The sequence below is a fragment of the Anopheles coluzzii genome, chromosome 2 (genome assembly GCF_943734685.1).
Source record: "Anopheles coluzzii chromosome 2, AcolN3, whole genome shotgun sequence".
Classification (NCBI taxonomy): Eukaryota; Metazoa; Arthropoda; class Insecta; order Diptera; family Culicidae; genus Anopheles; species Anopheles coluzzii.
The window spans coordinates 81,976,324-81,997,701 of record NC_064670.1 but is presented as its reverse complement, the minus strand read 5'-3'; the positions used below and the strand labels follow the sequence as shown (position 1 = coordinate 81,997,701).

Below are 21,378 nucleotides of genomic sequence, written 5' to 3'. Positions count from 1 at the left end.
CGCAGTAGTGATTATTCCCCGAATTAGCGAGAGTAAAAAGCCGTCAATGTGTGTGTTATTTCCAAACACGGTTTTGATGCGGTACTGGAAGAAGTAAAAGTACGAACCGGCATTTGTCTTGCAGGGTTTTCCGCGATTTATTGGTCAGTTCCTATAGATTTTTGGTTCGTTCCCATAATTTATTGGTATTTTCCGATTGGATATCAATACAATTGGACCAAACAATTCTGAAAAACGGCCAAAAATCGTGGGAACGCACCAAAAAATGGAAACATATCAAAAATTGATGGGAACCAACCAATGAATCGTGGGAAACCCTATATGCAAAGTGCCAAAGTTTATCAAAGCTAATATAAAGATACGTGTTTTTAACAATTAACCAGTGGCTTCATGAGTGGAAGTATTGAAGGGTCTGTATGTCGGTATGTCAAATATTGTATGTTATTTTAATACGAAAAACATGATATACAAGCAAAATTGAAGTTCAAACACAACCATCAGCTAAAATTTACCTGGGGAACTGTGAAGGCCAAATGAGAATAGAACTTATGTTAAAAAAGGAACGTGTTTTTTGTTTCTTTTTTTGTCGGTCAACATTGTAATACAGGTTTTTTTTCCCAATATACGCTACCAATGCAGACCGGAGTCAATAGCGTAAGTCGAATGACGAGTTTCATTCAAATTATCGCTAATTTTCGTATGATTTTGCATACAATGGTAGGTTTTAGCCACTAAATTAGTTATTTTATCTATCTTAACTGAAAATTACAATTTTATGCCTTTTAAGATGATCTCCAAAATTCGACCATATCAGTATAATTTGCTCACATTTTAAGAGTCGTACAGCGAAATTGCGTATAGCGTATATCGGGGAATACCTGTACATCTCCGACATGACTATGAAGCGTGCATGTACAGTCTGTTCACGACTTACGTGGTTCTTGACTGAAGCGTGCATGTACAGTCTGTTCACGAGTTACGTGGTTCTTGACTGAAGCGATATTAGAGATATCCGCGGTTTTATACCTAATTTTGATAGTTCATCCGTAGAATTTCAGGAATTTTCAAATTCAAAATAAATGGTTTTTTTTTTTTTTTTTGCAAAAAAAAGCAATTTGATTAAACGAGAGAAACATCACAATTGACTGTAAGACTTCTTATAGATGAATGGAAAAGTGTATAGAAATTATAAATTTAAAAAAATCCTATCCATCACATGTATTTTAGCGGAAATACGTAATATTCGACTTCGACTGTGTTTATAAGCTAATTACAAGATTATTATCGTGTCTTAGTAAGAAAATACAACTACAGAACAAGTATTGACATGGACAAACGCCTTTATAGACTTATCTATTTAACGAGATTTATCAGACAGATTTATATACAACGATTTTAACTAAATAAATTACAATAAATACAATACTTTGCACAATAATACAATAATACAACAGTTGCTCTTCTGCAATAGCTGCATAAATACAGCAATCCGTCTGATCACATGTAACTCACAATTGAAATTTCATTTTACGGCACGAGCCGGTATTAGCGAATCCGTCTCGCAGTGGACTGTACCAAAGTAGAGGAATGTGCCTCGCCAGGGTGCTGATGGTACGTTTAGTCCACTGGCAAAATCCGATCCCTGCCTCCTCGTGGCGCTGCCGGATGTCGGTTTTGATGAGCTTTGTCCGCTCGTTGAAGCCTAACCAAAGGGACGGTGCTGCTTTCCAAGGAAGGTGTACCAAAAGAAAGCAGCTGGAGCGATGTTCGAACACAGCATCCTTTAGGGAATAGTAAGCTGTTTCCTGTAAACAGGTATGAAATGATTCGTTCTTTATGAACGAATTATGGTTTAAGCGATCGTAACGACAGGTATCGGTATTGGATGTTTGGGACCAGTGCTTTGTTCCTGGATCGTGACACGAGTAGGAAGGGGGCTGCCCAAGAGCCCCAGAGAATGCTATGAGGTGGGCATCGGTACTAGTAGCTTGGAACCGGTACTATTGGCCCAATCACAAGCGCTCAACTGTGGTGGAGGACGTCCAAGCGTCCTGGAGGGGACTGTGGGATGATCTTGAGCCCGGAACGAGACTGGGAATCTCGGAGTACGGGCTTGAGAAAGGTTTGATCACAAATGTCCCGTAGATAGTTAGACCGGGTATCGGTATTGGATGTTTGGGACCAGTGCTTTGTTCCTGGATCGTAACACGAGTAGGAAAGGGGGCTGCCCAAGAGCCCCAGAGAATGCTGTGAGGTGGGCATCGGTACTGGTAGCTTGGAACCGGTACTATTGGCCCAATCACAAGCGTTCAACTGTGGTGAGGGACGTCCAAGCGTCCTGGAGGGGACTGTGGGATGATCTTGAGCCCGGAACGAGACTGGGAATCTCGGAGTATGGGCTTGAGAAAGGTTTGATCACAAATGTCCCGTAGATAGTTAGACCGGGTATCGGTATTGGATGTTTGGGATCAGTGCTTTGTTCCTGGATCGTAACACGAGTAGGAAGGGGGCTGCCCAAGAGCCCCAGAGAATGCTGTAAGGTGGGCATCGGTACTGGTAGCTTGGAACCGGTACTATTGGCCCAATCACAAGCGCTCAACTGTGGTGAGGGACGTCCAAGCGTCCTGGAGGGGACTGTGGGATGATCTTGAGCCCGGAACGAGACTGGGAATCTCGGAGTATGGGCTTGAGAAAGGTTTGATCACAAATGTCCCGTAGATAGTTAGACCGGGTATCGGTATTGGATATTTGGGACCAGTGCTTTGTTCCTGGATCGTAACACGAGTATGAAGGGGGCTGCCCAAGAGCCCCAGAGAATGCTGTGAGGTGGGCATCGGTACTGGTAGCTTGGAACCGGTACTATTGGCCCAATCACAAGCGCTCAACTGTGGTGAGGGACGTCCAAGCGTCCTGGAGGGGACTGTGGGATGATCTTGAGCCCGGAACGAGACTGGGAATCTCGGAGTACGGGCTTGAGAAAGGTTTGATCACAAATGTCCCGTAGATAGTTAGACCGGGTATCGGTATTGGATGTTTGGGACCAGTGCTTTGTTCCTGGATCGTAACACGAGTAGGAAGGGGGCTGCCCAAGAGCCCCAGAGAATGCTGTGAGGTGGGCATCGGTACTGGTAGCTTGGAACCGGTACTATTGGCCCAATCACAAGCGCTCAACTGTGGTGGAGGACGTCCAAGCGTCCTGGAGGGGACTGTGGGATGATCTTGAGCCCGGAACGAGACTGGGAATCTCGGATTACGGGCTTGAGAAAGGTTTGATCACAAATGTCCCGTAGATAGTTAGACCGGGTATCGGTATTGGATGTTTGGGACCAGTGCTTTGTTCCTGGATCGTAACACGAGTAGGAAGGGGGCTGCCCAAGAGCCCCAGAGAATGCTGTGAGGTGGGCATCGGTACTGGTAGCTTGGAACCGGTACTATTGGCCCAATCACAAGCGCTCAACTGTGGTGGAGGATGTCCAAGCGTCCTGGAGGGGACTGTGGGATGATCTTGAGCCCGGAACGAGACTGGGAATCTCGGAGTACGGGCTTGAGAAAGGTTTGATCACAAATGTCCCGTAGATAGTTAGACCGGGTATCGGTATTGGATGTTTGGGACCAGTGCTTTGTTCCTGGATCGTAACACGAGTAGGAAGGGGGCTGCCCAAGAGCCCCAGAGAATGCTGTGAGGTGGGCATCGGTACTGGTAGCTTGGAACCGGTACTATTGGCCCAATCACAAGCGCTCAACTGTGGTGAGGGACGTCCAAGCGTCCTGGAGGGGACTGTGGGATGATCTTGAGCCCGGAACGAGACTGGGAATCTCGGAGTACGGGCTTGAGAAAGGTTTGATCACAAATGTCCCGTAGATAGTTAGACCGGGTATCGGTATTGGATGTTTGGGACCAGTGCTTTGTTCCTGGATCGTAACACGAGTAGGAAGGGGGCTGCCCAAGAGCCCCAGAGAATGCTGTGAGGTGGGCATCGGTACTGGTAGCTTGGAACCGGTACTATTGGCCCAATCACAAGCGCTCAAATGTGGTGGGGGACGTCCAAGCGTCCTGGAGGGGACTGTGGGATGATCTTGAGCCCGGAACGAGACTGGGAATCTCGGAGTACGGGCTTGAGAAAGGTTTGATCACAAATGTCCCGTAGATAGTTAGACCGGGTATCGGTATTGGATGTTTGGGACCAGTGCTTTGTTCCTGGATCGTAACATGAGTAGGAAGGGGGCTGCCCAAGAGCCCCAGAGAATGCTGTGAGGTGGGCATCGGTACTGGTAGCTTGGAACCGGTACTATTGGCCCAATCACAAGCGTTCAACTGTGGTGAGGGACGTCCAAGCGTCCTGGAGGGGACTGTGGGATGATCTTGAGCCCGGAACGAGACTGGGAATCTCGGAGTACGGGCTTGAGAAAGGTTTGATCACAAATGTCCCGTAGATAGTTAGACCGGGTATCGGTATTGGATGTTTGGGACCAGTGCTTTGTTCCTGGATCGTAACACGAGTAGGAAGGGGGCTGCCCAAGAGCCCCAGAGAATGCTGTGAGGTGGGCATCGGTACTGGTAGCTTGGAACCGGTACTATTGGCCCAATCACAAGCGCTCAACTGTGGTGAGGGACGTCCAAGCGTCCTGGAGGGGACTGTGGGATGATCTTGAGCCCGGAACGAGACTGGGAATCTCGGAGTACGGGCTTGAGAAAGGTTTGATCACAAATGTCCCGTAGATAGTTAGACCGGGTATCGGTATTGGATGTTTGGGACCAGTGCTTTGTTCCTGGATCGTAACACGAGTAGGAAGGGGGCTGCCCAAGAGCCCCAGAGAATGCTGTGAGGTGGGCATCGGTACTGGTAGCTTGGAACCGGTACTATTGGCCCAATCACAAGCGTTCAACTGTGGTGAGGGACGTCCAAGCGTCCTGGAGGGGACTGTGGGATGATCTTGAGCCCGGAACGAGACTGGGAATCTCGGAGTACGGGCTTGAGAAAGGTTTGATCACAAATGTCCCGTAGATAGTTAGACCGGGTATCGGTATTGGATGTTTGGGACCAGTGCTTTGTTCCTGGATCGTAACACGAGTAGGAAGGGGGCTGCCCAAGAGCCCCAGAGAATGCTGTGAGGTGGGCATCGGTACTGGTAGCTTGGAACCGGTACTATTGGCCCAATCACAAGCGCTCAACTGTGGTGGGGGACGTCCAAGCGTCCTGGAGGGGACTGTGGGATGATCTTGAGCCCGGAACGAGACTGGGAATCTCGGAGTACGGGCTTGAGAAAGGTTTGATCACAAATGTCCCGTAGATAGTTAGACCGGGTATCGGTATTGGATGTTTGGGACCAGTGCTTTGTTCCTGGATCGTAACACGAGTAGGAAGGGGGCTGCCCAAGAGCCCCAGAGAATGCTGTGAGGTGGGCATCGGTACTGGTAGCTTGGAACCGGTACTATTGGCCCAATCACAAGCGCTCAACTGTGGTGAGGGACGTCCAAGCGTCCTGGAGGGGACTGTGGGATGATCTTGAGCCCGGAACGAGACTGGGAATCTCGGAGTACGGGCTTGAGAAAGGTTTGATCACAAATGTCCCGTAGATAGTTAGACCGGGTATCGGTATTGGATGTTTGGGACCAGTGCTTTGTTCCTGGATCGTAACACGAGTAGGAAGGGGGCTGCCCAAGAGCCCCAGAGAATGCTGTGAGGTGGGCATCGGTACTGGTAGCTTGGAACCGGTATTATTGGCCCAATCACAAGCGCTCAACTGTGGTGGAGGACGTCCAAGCGTCCTGGAGGGGACTGTGGGATGATCTTGAGCCCGGAACGAGACTGGGAATCTCGGAGTACGGGCTTGAGAAAGGTTTGATCACAAATGTCCCGTAGATAGTTCCACCGGGTATCGGTATTGGATGTTTGGGACCAGTGCTTTGTTCCTGGATCGTAACACGAGTAGGAAGGGGGCTGCCCAAGAGCCCCAGAGAATGCTGTGAGGTGGGCATCGGTACTGGTAGCTTGGAACCGGTACTATTGGCCCAATCACAAGCGTTCAACTGTGGTGAGGGACGTCCAAGCGTCCTGGAGGGGACTGTGGGATGATCTTGAGCCCGGAACGAGACTGGGAATCTCGGAGTATGGGCTTGAGAAAGGTTTGATCACAAATGTCCCGTAGATAGTTAGACCGGGTATCGGTATTGGATGTTTGGGACCAGTGCTTTGTTCCTGGATCGTAACACGAGTAGGAAGGGGGCTGCCCAAGAGCCCCAGAGAATGCTGTGAGGTGGGCATCGGTACTGGTAGCTTGGAACCGGTACTATTGGCCCAATCACAAGCGTTCAACTGTGGTGAGGGACGTCCAAGCGTCCTGGAGGGGACTGTGGGATGATCTTGAGCCCGGAACGAGACTGGGAATCTCGGAGTACGGGCTTGATAAAGGTTTGATCACAAATGTCCCGTAGATAGTTAGACTGGGTATCGGTATTGGATGTTTGGGACCAGTGCTTTGTTCCTGGATCGTAACACGAGTAGGAAGGGGGCTGCCCAAGAGCCCCAGAGAATGCTGTGAGGTGGGCATCGGTACTGGTAGCTTGGAACCGGTACTATTGGCCCAATCACAAGCGTTCAACTGTGGTGAGGGACGTCCAAGCGTCCTGGAGGGGACTGTGGGATGATCTTGAGCCCGGAACGAGACTGGGAATCTCGGAGTACGGGCTTGAGAAAGGTTTGATCACAAATGTCCCGTAGATAGTTAGACCGGGTATCGGTATTGGATGTTTGGGACCAGTGCTTTGTTCCTGGATCGTAACACGAGTAGGAAGGGGGCTGCCCAAGAGCCCCAGAGAATGCTGTGAGGTGGGCATCGGTACTGGTAGCTTGGAACCGGTACTATTGGCCCAATCACAAGCGCTCAAATGTGGTGGGGGACGTCCAAGCGTCCTGGAGGGGACTGTGGGATGATCTTGAGCCCGGAACGAGACTGGGAATCTCGGAGTACGGGCTTGAGAAAGGTTTGATCACAAATGTCCCGTAGATAGTTAGACCGGGTATCGGTATTGGATGTTTGGGACCAGTGCTTTGTTCCTGGATCGTAACATGAGTAGGAAGGGGGCTGCCCAAGAGCCCCAGAGAATGCTGTGAGGTGGGCATCGGTACTGGTAGCTTGGAACCGGTACTATTGGCCCAATCACAAGCGTTCAACTGTGGTGAGGGACGTCCAAGCGTCCTGGAGGGGACTGTGGGATGATCTTGAGCCCGGAACGAGACTGGGAATCTCGGAGTACGGGCTTGAGAAAGGTTTGATCACAAATGTCCCGTAGATAGTTAGACCGGGTATCGGTATTGGATGTTTGGGACCAGTGCTTTGTTCCTGGATCGTAACACGAGTAGGAAGGGGGCTGCCCAAGAGCCCCAGAGAATGCTGTGAGGTGGGCATCGGTACTGGTAGCTTGGAACCGGTACTATTGGCCCAATCACAAGCGCTCAACTGTGGTGAGGGACGTCCAAGCGTCCTGGAGGGGACTGTGGGATGATCTTGAGCCCGGAACGAGACTGGGAATCTCGGAGTACGGGCTTGAGAAAGGTTTGATCACAAATGTCCCGTAGATAGTTAGACCGGGTATCGGTATTGGATGTTTGGGACCAGTGCTTTGTTCCTGGATCGTAACACGAGTAGGAAGGGGGCTGCCCAAGAGCCCCAGAGAATGCTGTGAGGTGGGCATCGGTACTGGTAGCTTGGAACCGGTACTATTGGCCCAATCACAAGCGTTCAACTGTGGTGAGGGACGTCCAAGCGTCCTGGAGGGGACTGTGGGATGATCTTGAGCCCGGAACGAGACTGGGAATCTCGGAGTACGGGCTTGAGAAAGGTTTGATCACAAATGTCCCGTAGATAGTTAGACCGGGTATCGGTATTGGATGTTTGGGACCAGTGCTTTGTTCCTGGATCGTAACACGAGTAGGAAGGGGGCTGCCCAAGAGCCCCAGAGAATGCTGTGAGGTGGGCATCGGTACTGGTAGCTTGGAACCGGTACTATTGGCCCAATCACAAGCGCTCAACTGTGGTGGGGGACGTCCAAGCGTCCTGGAGGGGACTGTGGGATGATCTTGAGCCCGGAACGAGACTGGGAATCTCGGAGTACGGGCTTGAGAAAGGTTTGATCACAAATGTCCCGTAGATAGTTAGACCGGGTATCGGTATTGGATGTTTGGGACCAGTGCTTTGTTCCTGGATCGTAACACGAGTAGGAAGGGGGCTGCCCAAGAGCCCCAGAGAATGCTGTGAGGTGGGCATCGGTACTGGTAGCTTGGAACCGGTACTATTGGCCCAATCACAAGCGTTCAACTGTGGTGAGGGACGTCCAAGCGTCCTGGAGGGGACTGTGGGATGATCTTGAGCCCGGAACGAGACTGGGAATCTCGGAGTACGGGCTTGAGAAAGGTTTGATCACAAATGTCCCGTAGATAGTTAGACCGGGTATCGGTATTGGATGTTTGGGACCAGTGCTTTGTTCCTGGATCGTAACACGAGTAGGAAGGGGGCTGCCCAAGAGCCCCAGAGAATGCTGTGAGGTGGGCATCGGTACTGGTAGCTTGGAACCGGTACTATTGGCCCAATCATAAGCGCTCAACTGTGGTGAGGGACGTCCAAGCGTCCTGGAGGGGACTGTGGGATGATCTTGAGCCCGGAACGAGACTGGGAATCTCGGAGTACGGGCTTGAGAAAGGTTTGATCACAAATGTCCCGTAGATAGTTAGACCGGGTATCGGTATTGGATGTTTGGGACCAGTGCTTTGTTCCTGGATCGTAACACGAGTAGGAAGGGGGCTGCCCAAGAGTCCCAGAGAATGCTGTGAGGTGGGCATCGGTACTGGTAGCTTGGAACCGGTACTATTGGCCCAATCACAAGCGCTCAACTGTGGTGGGGGACTCCAAGCGTCCTGGAGGGGACTGTGGGATGATCTTGAGCCCGGAACGAGACTGGGAATCTCGGAGTACGGGCTTGAGAAAGGTTTGATCACAAATGTCCCGTAGATAGTTAGACCGGGTATCGGTATTGGATGTTTGGGACCAGTGCTTTGTTCCTGGATCGTAACACGAGTAGGAAGGGGGCTGCCCAAGAGCCCCAGAGAATGCTGTGAGGTGGGCATCGGTACTGGTAGCTTGGAACCGGTACTATTGGCCCAATCACAAGCGTTCAACTGTGGTGAGGGACGTCCAAGCGTCCTGGAGGGGACTGTGGGATGATCTTGAGCCCGAAACGAGACTGGGAATCTCGGAGTACGGGCTTGAGAAAGGTTTGATCACAAATGTCCCGTAGATAGTTAGACCGGGTATCGGTATTGGATGTTTGGGACCAGTGCTTTGTTCCTGGATCGTAACACGAGTAGGAAGGGGGCTGCCCAAGAGCCCCAGAGAATGCTGTGAGGTGGGCATCGGTACTGGTAGCTTGGAACCGGTACTATTGGCCCAATCACAAGCGCTCAACTGTGGTGGAGGACGTCCAAGCGTCCTGGAGGGGACTGTGGGATGATCTTGAGCCCGGAACGAGACTGGGAATCTCGGAGTACGGGCTTGAGAAAGGTTTGATCACAAATGTCCCGTAGATAGTTAGACCGGGTATCGGTATTGGATGTTTGGGACCAGTGCTTTGTTCCTGGATCGTAACACGAGTAGGAAGGGGGCTGCCCAAGAGCCCCAGAGAATGCTGTGAGGTGGGCATCGGTACTGGTAGCTTGGAACCGGTACTATTGGCCCAATCACAAGCGCTCAACTGTGGTAAGGGACGTCCAAGCGTCCTGGAGGGGACTGTGGGATGATCTTGAGCCCGGAACGAGACTGGGAATCTCGGAGTACGGGCTTGAGAAAGGTTTGATCACAAATGTCCCGTAGATAGTTAGACCGGGTATCGGTATTGGATGTTTGGGACCAGTGCTTTGTTCCTCGATCGTAACACGAGTAGGAAGGGGGCTGCCCAAGAGCCCCAGAGAATGCTGTGAGGTGGGCATCGGTACTGGTAGCTTGGAACCGGTACTATTGGCCCAATCACAAGCGCTCAACTGTGGTGGGGGACGTCCAAGCGTCCTGGAGGGGACTGTGGGATGATCTTGAGCCCGAAACGAGACTGGGAATCTCGGAGTACGGGCTTGAGAAAGGTTTGATCACAAATGTCCCGTAGATAGTTAGACCGGGTATCGGTATTGGATGTTTGGGACCAGTGCTTTGTTCCTGGATCGTAACACGAGTAGGAAGGGGGCTGCCCAAGAGCCCCAGAGAATGCTGTGAGGTGGGCATCGGTACTGGTAGCTTGGAACCGGTACTATTGGCCCAATCACAAGCGCTCAACTGTGGTGGAGGACGTCCAAGCGTCCTGGAGGGGCCTGTGGGATGATCTTGAGCCCGGAACGAGACTGGGAATCTCGGAGTACGGGCTTGAGAAAGGTTTGATCACAAATGTCCCGTAGATAGTTAGACCGGGTATCGGTATTGGATGTTTGGGACCAGTGCTTTGTTCCTGGATCGTAACACGAGTAGGAAGGGGGCTGCCCAAGAGCCCCAGAGAATGCTGTGAGGTGGGCATCGGTACTGGTAGCTTGGAACCGGTACTATTGGCCCAATCACAAGCGCTCAACTGTGGTGAGGGACGTCCAAGCGTCCTGGAGGGGACTGTGGGATGATCTTGAGCCCGGAACGAGACTGGGAATCTCGGAGTACGGGCTTGAGAAAGGTTTGATCACAAATGTCCCGTAGATAGTTAGACCGGGTATCGGTATTGGATGTTTGGGACCAGTGCTTTGTTCCTGGATCGTAACACGAGTAGGAAGGGGGCTGCCCAAGAGCCCCAGAGAATGCTGTGAGGTGGGCATCGGTACTGGTAGCTTGGAACCGGTACTATTGGCCAATCACAAGCGCTCAACTGTGGTGAGGGACGTCCAAGCGTTCTGGAGGGGACTGTGGGATGATCTTGAGCCCGGAACGAGACTGGGAATCTCGGAGTACGGGCTTGAGAAAGGTTTGATCACAAATGTCCCGTAGATAGTTAGACCGGGTATCGGTATTGGATGTTTGGGACCAGTGCTTTGTTCCTGGATCGTAACACGAGTAGGAAGGGGGCTGCCCAAGAGCCCCAGAGAATGCTGTGAGGTGGGCATCGGTACTGGTAGCTTGGAACCGGTACTATTGGCCCAATCACAAGCGCTCAACTGTGGTGAGGGACGTCCAAGCGTCCTGGAGGGGACTGTGGGATGATCTTGAGCCCGGAACGAGACTGGGAATCTCGGAGTTCGGGCTTGAGAATGCTACCCTACCTAGAGTTTGCTCTGAAGTGGGCATCGGTACTGGTGGCTTGGATCTGGTACTATTGGCCCAATCAGGAGGATTTAATAAGGAGAGATTTCCAAGCGTCTAAAAGGGGAACAGTGCTTTTGTGTTGCAGTGCTTGTTTTCGTTACTGGTACTGTGGACATGGAAACTGTATTCCAGTAACCGGGAAAAAGGTTGGTGTTTACCTTATACCTGGAGTTATACTCAGTTTGAGTTCAAAAAATATAACAAAATTATAAAAAATACAAAAAAAGAAGAGATGGCAGGAGTAGAGGACGAAAAGAAAAATAATTAATTAGGTTTCACATGTGAGTTAATGTTTGACGCAGAAAGTACAAATACAATGTAAAAGATAGTTATAATATATTTTACAAATCATTCCGTTGCAAATTCACATCAATGTTAACAAGTATAAAAATCATCAAATGACGATGTATTAGATGATTGGCGGTGTTCTCGTAAATCCAGCGTTTGCCTATTCCGTTGTTCTCGTAAATTTAAATTCATCGCAAGTTGATTATGATTTAGGAGTATTTTCCCATCAGACATTAAGTGCCATCAAGTACCAGATTATACCTCATTTACTTTTTACAAAAGTTCTAGCATACATCAAAACCAACACATAACTAAGCGAATATGGAAGTAAGTTGCACGAGCCACATGAACTGTTGTTCATAAATACTGATAGAGTTTCAAAAATCAATTAAAGTATAGGGAAAATAGTAATGTGATAATGAAAGCAATTCGGTTCAAACAAGAAGTTTGTAAATCAATATTGAAGATTAGAAAATAATTAAGTATCAAAGATCATGTTGCCGGTGATACAGTTTGCAGCAGAAAGGCCTGATAGAAACTTGTTGAAATAACAACCGTACACATTTTGAGCAGAGAAAAACCATCATCGATCTCCCGGATTTGTGCTAGGTTTCCCAACTGGTAAGCTTTAGCTCTACATGAACTGTGTTATTAAGAATACCCGTTTAACGCCCATTTTCTTTTCAATTCACAGATTTCTCTATAGATTCTGACCATGTTTTTAAGTGAAACATAACATTAGAGTCTTATACAATAGAGATATATATAATGGGCCGGTCCCGCGAACCAGTCGTCAACTCGTACGTTTCAATGGTATGCTTGTGATGGGTTCAAGCCTAGAATGGACCCCGGTGTTCCCCCGGTGGCAACGACCAACTATTCGACTAAGTGGTACCTGTATAAGCCTTGAAAACCTATATAATCCAGCGTGTCCGCATAGAACGCTACGCCAAATGGAGGAAGAAGAAGAACAATAGAGCAAAGAAACAGAGCATGAATGTCAACTACAATCGCGCCAACATGGGTGCTGGTGGATATGGTGCATCGAATGTTCTGAATGAATCGATCGAAAGTCGTTGGACAGTTGCGGAGCTGCGATGAACTCGAGTGATCTTGTAGCAGAATAACAAGCCAATTGGATTCGAAAACGAAATCCAGACTTTGCTTCATAAACGATGACGAAGTAGTAATACATGAACATACATACATGAACATCACCCAGCATCGTATTGTAAGCGGAAAGGGGAATGATGATGGTTTTTTCGAAACTAATGCTCACATCACATGCATTTAAAGAATGACAACATTGGGTACTCATCATGGTTGTATGACAGTTTTGGATGAACTTTGTTCGTTGGACTTGTTCACTATAAGGTACAGCTATTGTTAAATAGTTTAGTTTAATTATTTAACTGAATTTCAATCATCTAATTTAATTTCTGTTCATCCTTTTATTCCACAGACCAACTAACTGACTGAAATTTCTGCTGTGCCCCATGAGCTCAAGATGGAGTAATACCCTATAGCGGAGCCTTCTGCCGGCATATTATTCTCAACGGCCATAAAGACTGAGCACGCAGTATTGCTATAACCGGCTATGATCGATGCCTAATAACTTCAACAATCTTTGGTCAACATGTTGGACTTCGGGAAACAAATGTTGAAATAGTTGCGCTTTGAGTTTAGAATTCGTCAAAAAAGATTCCTTTGATTATCAAAAAACCTTTCATAGCCAACATCAGTTAACAGAACAGAAAATACGGAAGGATGAAGAGTTGAATATTTTATCTTTAGACAACAACATACCATTTTTAGAGAACATAGATAGGAATAGTTTGAATTTGAATAAAATACGACCACTATATACAGGATATACGAACACGTCCAAATAATTGCAGGAAAAATTCATTTTCAGACATAAAATGTGTAGGTTACACAAAAATGTATTTCCGTGATTTGTAATAAAACTGGATTGAAAACAATATCTGATATACAAGTATTTAATAATTGTTTAAACAAGTTTTTGAACAGCATTTATTAATTTACTTATATTTGGGAAGACAAAGTACGGTTGCCTCCCCTCTTCCCACGTCGTTTAGTGTGTTGTGTGATGTAGCTTAGCATTCCTGCGTTATAATTAGTGCCAACTTTGCCCATTTTCCAACACCTGAGATCAAAATCGCTCAAACGTCGTTGATCCACATCTCGCATCTGTTTGATTTGATAAAACTAAAATGTTTCAGATCAAGAAACGGCGTTCGTTCCTTGTGATGGCTATTATATAGAAATTTTCTGATATCTTCATCCGCTGTAGAAACAGCATCAACGGTAGGAATAAATAGAACCCGACAGATATCATAATACTGTGCTGATCTCATAAATCTGTCACATCCGTGGTTTTTGTTGAGGTTCCTTAAAGAGAAAACAGTAGAGAAAAATATACAGTAACGGCTACCTGAAGTCGGACACCTCATATTTTAACTTATTATCTGACTGCGGCATCCCGGACAGTTCCCTAGACCACTCACCGGAAAAAAAATCACCCATCGTTGACAACACCCTTGAGCTATCAAAATTTAATAACTTATTTACTTACTTGGGCCGGTCTGGTTGCACAGTCGTCAACTCGTACGACCTAACAACATGCCCGTCATGGATTCAAGTCCCGAATAGACCGTGCCTACATACGCAGGACTGACTTTGCTGCTATGGTAACAATAAGGCCTGGGTCTATGAACATGATGTTGCGGCAACATTTGTTCAATGGCAACATTTTTGGATTTTCCTATTTATTTCAAAAACTGTGCACAAATATGCTCACAAAAACATTTTAAAATTAAGTTGAAATTATTTTTTATCTGTTTTGATGATCAAACAAGTCCGAAAATGTTCCTGCAACACATAAACATGAAGCGAATCGATTTGTTTCACTCGCAACAAAAATGTTCCCGCAACATGAGTTTGACAGTTCGTCCACACGATTTGGCAACAAATGTTCCCGCAACATTTTCATCGTCCATCGTTTCCTTGCGCTTCTATCCTAAATATACTTGATGTATTTTGACCTACGATCCTTGCTTTGACAATTATGTGTATGCATGTTGCTTCTTTATGTGCTGCGTGTTGCTTATTTGATCCTCCGGCTGTACGGAACTTTGCTAGACTGGTTTTACCGTATTTTTACCATTTAACTCGTTCCCGACAGGCGTTCCCAAAAACGCTTGATTATTTCGGCCGACGATAAATATGCCATAAAACAAGATAACGTTTGATTCTTTCATTGCTGGTATTACTTTCAATAATTTTAACTCGTATGATTTTCTGTTACTTTTCTTACCGAATGTTTCTAGTAAGATGTACATTTGAAGTTACTTATTTATTATTTATTTATTTGAAGATTTTCGGATTATTCTCAGTTTATAGTAGGCATGTTGACCCGGTTGCTTTACGTAAGTGAGTAAATTTACTAGTAGCGTTTACTAGTGGTAGTGCGTTAAAAACTTTCCTATGAAAAAAGTTAGTAATTTTGATATGATGTTTCCTCATTCGTCATAAATATTGTTTCAAACGAACTGAATCTAGCACACAACCGATGTGAATTACAAAAACAAAATTAGTTATGTAATGACTTACTTGTACATAATGTTAAATGAGTAGAATTGTGTAGAATTCATCTACGCTAAACAAGATTCGTCGTAATAAAATCCAACTATTCAAGTGATTAAAAAATATTACAAAAAAATCTCTGCATTTCTTTCTCTTTTTCTTCTTCTTCTTCTTAGGTCTTCTTCAACCAAACTGTACCGTTCGAAATTCTCCTTTAACTGTTGTTTAAAGGTGCGTCAAATGAACCATCACCGTATGGTTAATTCAGTACACGTGAAAAAGATAAATGATCCGGTTTACAAAAGAAGAATGCTGTAGCATATCTGCTATACAGAACATATTGTAATACACACTATCAGCTATAAACACATTGTAACACACTTTGGAAAGCCAAACCACACCATTGTAACACATTCATTATAACACATTCAGTAAATCAGATCATTGTAGTGTATGCGTGAGGTTTTAGTTTAAGAGTAATATGTATTAGTATATGTGAGTTTAAAGTGTAACTTGTATTGGTAATAAAGTAGGTCAGTCTAGTCCAGTCCGTCGATACGTATAGATGTCACAAATTGGCGACGAGGATAAAGTCAAGCCTGTTTTAAACAAGCCCGTAGTAAAAGTCGAAGTGTTAAAAATGAATACTATGGGAAACATTGAGCCCTACGTCTTGGGAGAATGTTTTAAGGAGTACACTAGTCGGCTTGAAATGTTTTTCTTGGTCAACGATGTGTCCGAAGAGAAGAAAGTGCCGATCATGGTGACAATGGCGGGAGCGTCATTGTATTCAGCCGCAGTAAAGATTTGTTCACCGGATGATCCACGAGAAAAGTCGTATAAGGATTTAGTGAATGCCTTAAGTGAATATTTCACACCAGTGGAGAATATCGTGTCGGAGCGCTACCAATTTCGCAAGCTGAAACAGTCATCGGATCAGTCGATAAACGACTACATTATCAGCCTTAAAGCGAAAGCGAAATCGTGCGATTATGGATCGTTTTTACCGGATGCGCTAAGGGATCAGTTTGTTGCTGGAATCCGAGACCATGAGCTTCGGACGCGGTTGCTGAGAGAATCGAGAGTGAAATTTGCGGATGCGTGTGAAATAGCGCGTTCGTGGGAAGGGGCGCAGCAGCAGAACGCAGCGATGGTGGAGAAGGAGATGCATGCGGTAGCGAGCGTGCGTAAAACACCTGTACAGCAGCAGAGCAAGCAGTTGGAACGAGAGTATGTGTATCGTCGAAGCAGCCAGGAGCAAAAGACGAAGAAGTGCGGAGTGTCATCGTTGTGGTCGTGCGCACAATCCTGCAACTTGTCCAGCAAAAGCGTGGAAGTGTTACGTGTGTGGAAAAATGGGACACGTTTCATCGAAGTGTCGGTTTGCAAAAAAACATATGAGTAACGCTAGTAGAGGTCAGCTACGGAAAGTAGATTGCGATAAAGGTCAAAATCCTCAGATGGTCCGTCTTGCTTGTAATAGTAAGCAATTAGAGTTTGAGATAGATTGCGGTGCGTGTGTTAGTGTAATTTCGGAAGAAACATATACTAAAATGTTCAACGATGTACAAATACTACCAACCGAGGAATCCTTTTTCTCAGCGTCAGGGCAAGCGATAAAGCCAATGGGAAAAATGTGTGTAAAAGTGGAAATAGCGAGGTGCGCTAAATTATTTGAATTAGAACTAATAATAATTCGATCGGAAAGAAGTGTTACGCCACTGCTAGGAAGAAATTGGTTAGATGTTTTGTTTCCGGATTGGAGAAAAGCATTCGAGTTAAAAAGTGTAGAATCAGATGTGCTGGCTGAGTTACAAAAAAAATTTCCGTGTACTATTAATGCGTCAAATGAGTCAATTAAGGGATTTGAGGCAAATTTAGTATTGAAAGAGGATTATTGTCCAATTTTTCATAAAGCCTATTCCGTTCCCTTCACCTTACAAAGGAAAGTCGAAGAAGAGTTAAACAAAATGGTCGAAGAAGGTGTGTTAGTGCCAACAAAGTATTCCGAATGGGCGAGTCCTGTGGTAATAGTGGAAAAAGAAAATGGTTCTGTTAGGCTATGTCTAGATGGAAAAGCAACGCTGAATAAGTATTTGTCGATGGAACATTATCCACTTCCAAAAATTGAGGATATATTTGCTAAAATTTCTGATTGGAAATTATTTTGTAAAATCGATTTATCAGGTGCATATTTACAAGTCAAATTGTCCGAGTCTGCGAAACAAATATGCACGATTAATACATCCAAAGGATTGTTCAATTATACACGTATGCCATTTGGAATCCATACAGCCCCAGCGATCTTTCAAAGTATAATAGATCAAATATTAAGAAATACGAAAGGATTGGCATATATAGATGATATTATTGTCGGAGGGAAAAATGCGGAAGAATGCAAAACGAATTTATATGAAGTAATGGAAAAATTGAACAGTCATAACGTAAAGATTAATGCGAATAAGTCAGTTTTTTATGTGTCACGTATAGAATATTTGGGTCACACTATAACGAGTAATGGAATACACCCAATTGAATCCAAAGTAGAAGCTATTGTAAAAGCACCAGTACCGAGTAATATAAGTCAACTTCAAGCATACTTGGGATTACTGAATTATTACCATAGATTCTTTCCAAATGTATCAACCACATTATACCCTTTATATCAATTGTTGCGAAAAGAGAAAAAGTTTGAATGGACTAAATCATGTCAAGAAGCGTTTGAAAAGTCGAAAATATTGCTATGTGAAAACAGAATGTTAGTTCCATATGACCCCGAAAAACCGTTAGTTTTGCAAGTCGATGCAAGTCCATATGGAATAGGTGCAATTTTGTCGCATGTTATTAATAACGAGGAAAAGCCAATTATGTTTGCGTCAGCGTCACTATCAGAAGCCCAAAAGAATTACGCTCAAGTCCATAGAGAAGCGCTAGCTGTTGTATTCGGAGTGAAGAAATTTCACAATTATCTTTATGGGAGAAAATTTAGATTAGTAACGGACAACAGTGGAGTCAAAGAGATTTTCAATCCTACGAAAGGAACGTCGAAAATTGCTGTTGCAAGATTACAGAGATGGTCGTTAATACTAGCAAACTATGAGTACACAATAGAACATAGAGCTGGAAGGAAAATGAGCAATGTTGATGCACTGTCGCGTTTACCTTTGTCAGAGGAAAATAAGATAGAGGATACAAAGTTGAGTCTAAAAGTGTTAGAAGAAGAGACAATCGATCTAGAAACACTAAAAGAAAGTCAAAAAAGTGATGAAGAGATACGGCAATTATATGAATACGTTAAGAAAGGATGGCCAAAACAACTAAACCAAGAGTTTATACCATACTTTAAAATAAGGTATCATTTTGGGATTGAGCAAGAAGTCTTATATTTCGACGAAAGAGTGGTGGTACCAAAACGCTTGAAAACGAAAATACTACACCAATTTCATGGAAACCACGAAGGAATAGTTAGAATGAAAATGCACGTAAGGCAACATTTGTGGTGGAGAAAGTTGGATAAAGACATAATTGAATTTGTACAAGCGTGTGAGGTATGTCAAGCACGTCAACCGATAAAGAGAGAAATAGTTGACACCACTTGGAGGAAAGCAGAACAGCCCTTTGAAAGGATACACGTCGATCTATTATATTTTGAGTCGCGTACGTTATTAATAATCGTAGACGCATATACAAAGTACATTGACGTGAGAGTACTTAATATGTCGAAAGCTACAGATATAATCGAACAGTTAGAGTCAGTCTTTGCTTACTTCGGAAGTCCAAAGGAGTTAGTGTCTGATAACGGTCCTCCGTTCAATTCCGAAGCATTTAAAGTATTTCTAGAAAAACATAAAGTCAAAGTTACAAAATCACCACCATACCACCCACAGTCGAATGGTTTAGCAGAGAGAGGTGTGAGAACTGTCAAGGAAGTGCTGAGTAAATTTTTATTGGATGAAAAAAGCAAACCATTGTCGTTAGTAAGGAAGATAAACAAATTCCTCATAAATTATAGAAATACGCCGCATACAGTAACGAAAGTAACACCATCTAGTAAGATGTTATCATATAGACCAAAAACGCAATACGATGTAACGCATTCTTTTATATCAGATTCCGTCACTAAGCCGAACGAACAAAACTACCTAAGTGGTAAACAAGATAGAAAGGATCGAAAGGGGAAGTACCAAAGAAACAAAATTGTAGTATATAAATATGGTGAAAAAATATGGTACAGGAATCACTTTAAAGATATATTGCGATGGATACCGGCTACGGTATTAAAGAAAGTTAGCCCCCTCATCTATTTAGTAAATTTAAAGGGATCTTCAAGATTAGTCCACATTAACCAAATACGCAAAAGAGGTATCGTCCGGTCATTTCATCCTCCAATAGAAATAGAGAAAGAAGTAAAATTCCATGAAATACGCAAACGGAAACGAAGTGAATCAAGATCGCCTCCGATCAGACGATCTGACCGATTAAAGGGTCAGCCTAGAAGAAAATATTGTAAATAGTGTAAATCCAAGTTAGTCCGGGAGAATGTAGTGTATGCGTGAGGTTTTAGTTTAAGAGTAATATGTATTAGTATATGTGAGTTTAAAGTGTAACTTGTATTGGTAATAAAGTAGGTCAGTCTAGTCCAGTCCGTCGATACGTATAGATGTCACAATCATATCATAGCACCGCAACCGGAAGAGTTCAGGCCGTCCATTCAAACAAATAACAGATGTGACACACTTATCAAAAACAACCGAAACGCACAACATAAGCAGGAACAGCATGTAACCCAAAGCAGGAACAGTATATGCATTAAACCCAAAACAGGAACTTAGTGACAAGAACCATCGTTCTTGTCAACAAAAGACAAACGTAACTAGCTGAGTGAAAACAATAACTTTCCAACATACAACCCGGAACCAAATGTGAGAAACCCTTAACTTCTTTTGAGTATAAATAAAACCAACTCCGATCATGGCAAGTCAGATTCGTTCGGACTGTCAGGATAGGACTATGCCCATCCTACATCTATCGAGTTCTCATTTAAAGAGTTTAGATATGTCCCCCTGCCCAAGGTAAGGCCTCTAAACTCCAACGTTTCCAGTAAGGGAAACCTCCTAAAGGTTTCTATGATCGCCTGGACGATCAAGTGTCGAAAAGTCCGCTCGAACGAAGTTTTAATCCACCTCGGCTCATGTCAGTAAAAACTGACCTACCGCGACGGTACTCGAAGTACAGTTGTACGATCATCGCATTACATGGCGACCGTGACCTTAATCTGCAATCGACAGGCAGAAGTGTAAGCAAATTATTTCAAGTAAAATGTGATACGTACAACGGTAACGTAAAGCGTAAGTGTCGTGTGACGAACCAAAAGTATTGTGACCATAAGCGGCAGTCGGCGGAAAGTGAAAAAAAAAGTGTCAAATGTGCAATTTTTTTACGGAACATTCATCAACGCAGCGGGTGCAAGTAACCCATATGTAAACAAAAGCAATAACGATGAAAGAACAGCTACAAGCAAGTTCCGTACAGTGCAGAATGAAAAGAAAAAACATTTAGTGCAGTGTAAGTGCAAATTGAATGTTTAATTGATGAACAAACATTAACCGTACACAGTGTTGTGAGAACCTACCTAAATGTGTAAAAACGTATTAACGCTCATGCGATCGGTTTACCTAGTAGAGTAACCTTGAAATGGGAAACTATAGAAAAAAAGCTAACTTTTAACAACAACCCAAGTTCAGCACAGTACAGTATAGCAATCTATACGATTCTTGGAGCAAGTGATATGGAATGATAAAGTGCAGTGCAAAACAAGCTGTGGTCAGTGTGATTGAATGGAACAACCGTTCCCACCGTGGAAGACGAAAAGAAAAACCGAGCCCACCGCCCAATATGGATTGGCAGACGTGAATGGACAAGTGTCTCATCCCCGACAAGACATCGAGTGGCGACTGATGACATCGCAGAACTTCACATCTAACATCGAGTATGTACCTAGCACCGATTTAACACCTTGCACCGGTAAAAATGCAGCGTAGCATCATCATCAGCAGCAGCAAAATTAATTACATGTTATGAATTTAAACAAGGTACCGTAAATTCAAAATGTTACTGATGAGGCTGCATGAATTTGCAAAAGCAGCAGAAAAAAATAGT

General features: G+C 44.9%; 1 protein-coding gene across 27 annotated transcripts; it reads left to right on the top strand.

The window, feature by feature from the left end:
• The first annotated feature begins 1,513 nt into the window (after positions 1-1,513).
• Positions 1,514-20,241, top strand: LOC120961657 (uncharacterized protein K02A2.6-like). Of its 27 annotated transcripts, none has more exons than XM_049605016.1 (5): positions 1,514-2,254; positions 2,541-3,970; positions 8,833-12,234; positions 12,308-12,987; positions 13,076-20,241. In XM_049605016.1, exon 5 carries the CDS (start codon positions 16,452-16,454, stop codon positions 19,731-19,733), a length of 3,282 nt encoding a protein of 1,093 aa, XP_049460973.1. In that variant the 5' UTR covers positions 1,514-2,254; positions 2,541-3,970; positions 8,833-12,234; positions 12,308-12,987; positions 13,076-16,451; the 3' UTR covers positions 19,734-20,241. The 27 variants fall into 27 exon arrangements, with proteins under 27 accessions (XP_049460973.1, XP_049460980.1, XP_049460985.1 ...); XM_049605023.1 differs by lacking the exon at positions 2,541-3,970 and adding an exon at positions 7,975-8,546 and having other exon boundaries at positions 1,514-2,540; XM_049605028.1 differs by lacking the exon at positions 2,541-3,970 and adding an exon at positions 5,115-5,686 and having other exon boundaries at positions 1,514-2,540.
• The last annotated feature ends 1,137 nt before the right edge of the window (positions 20,242-21,378 follow it).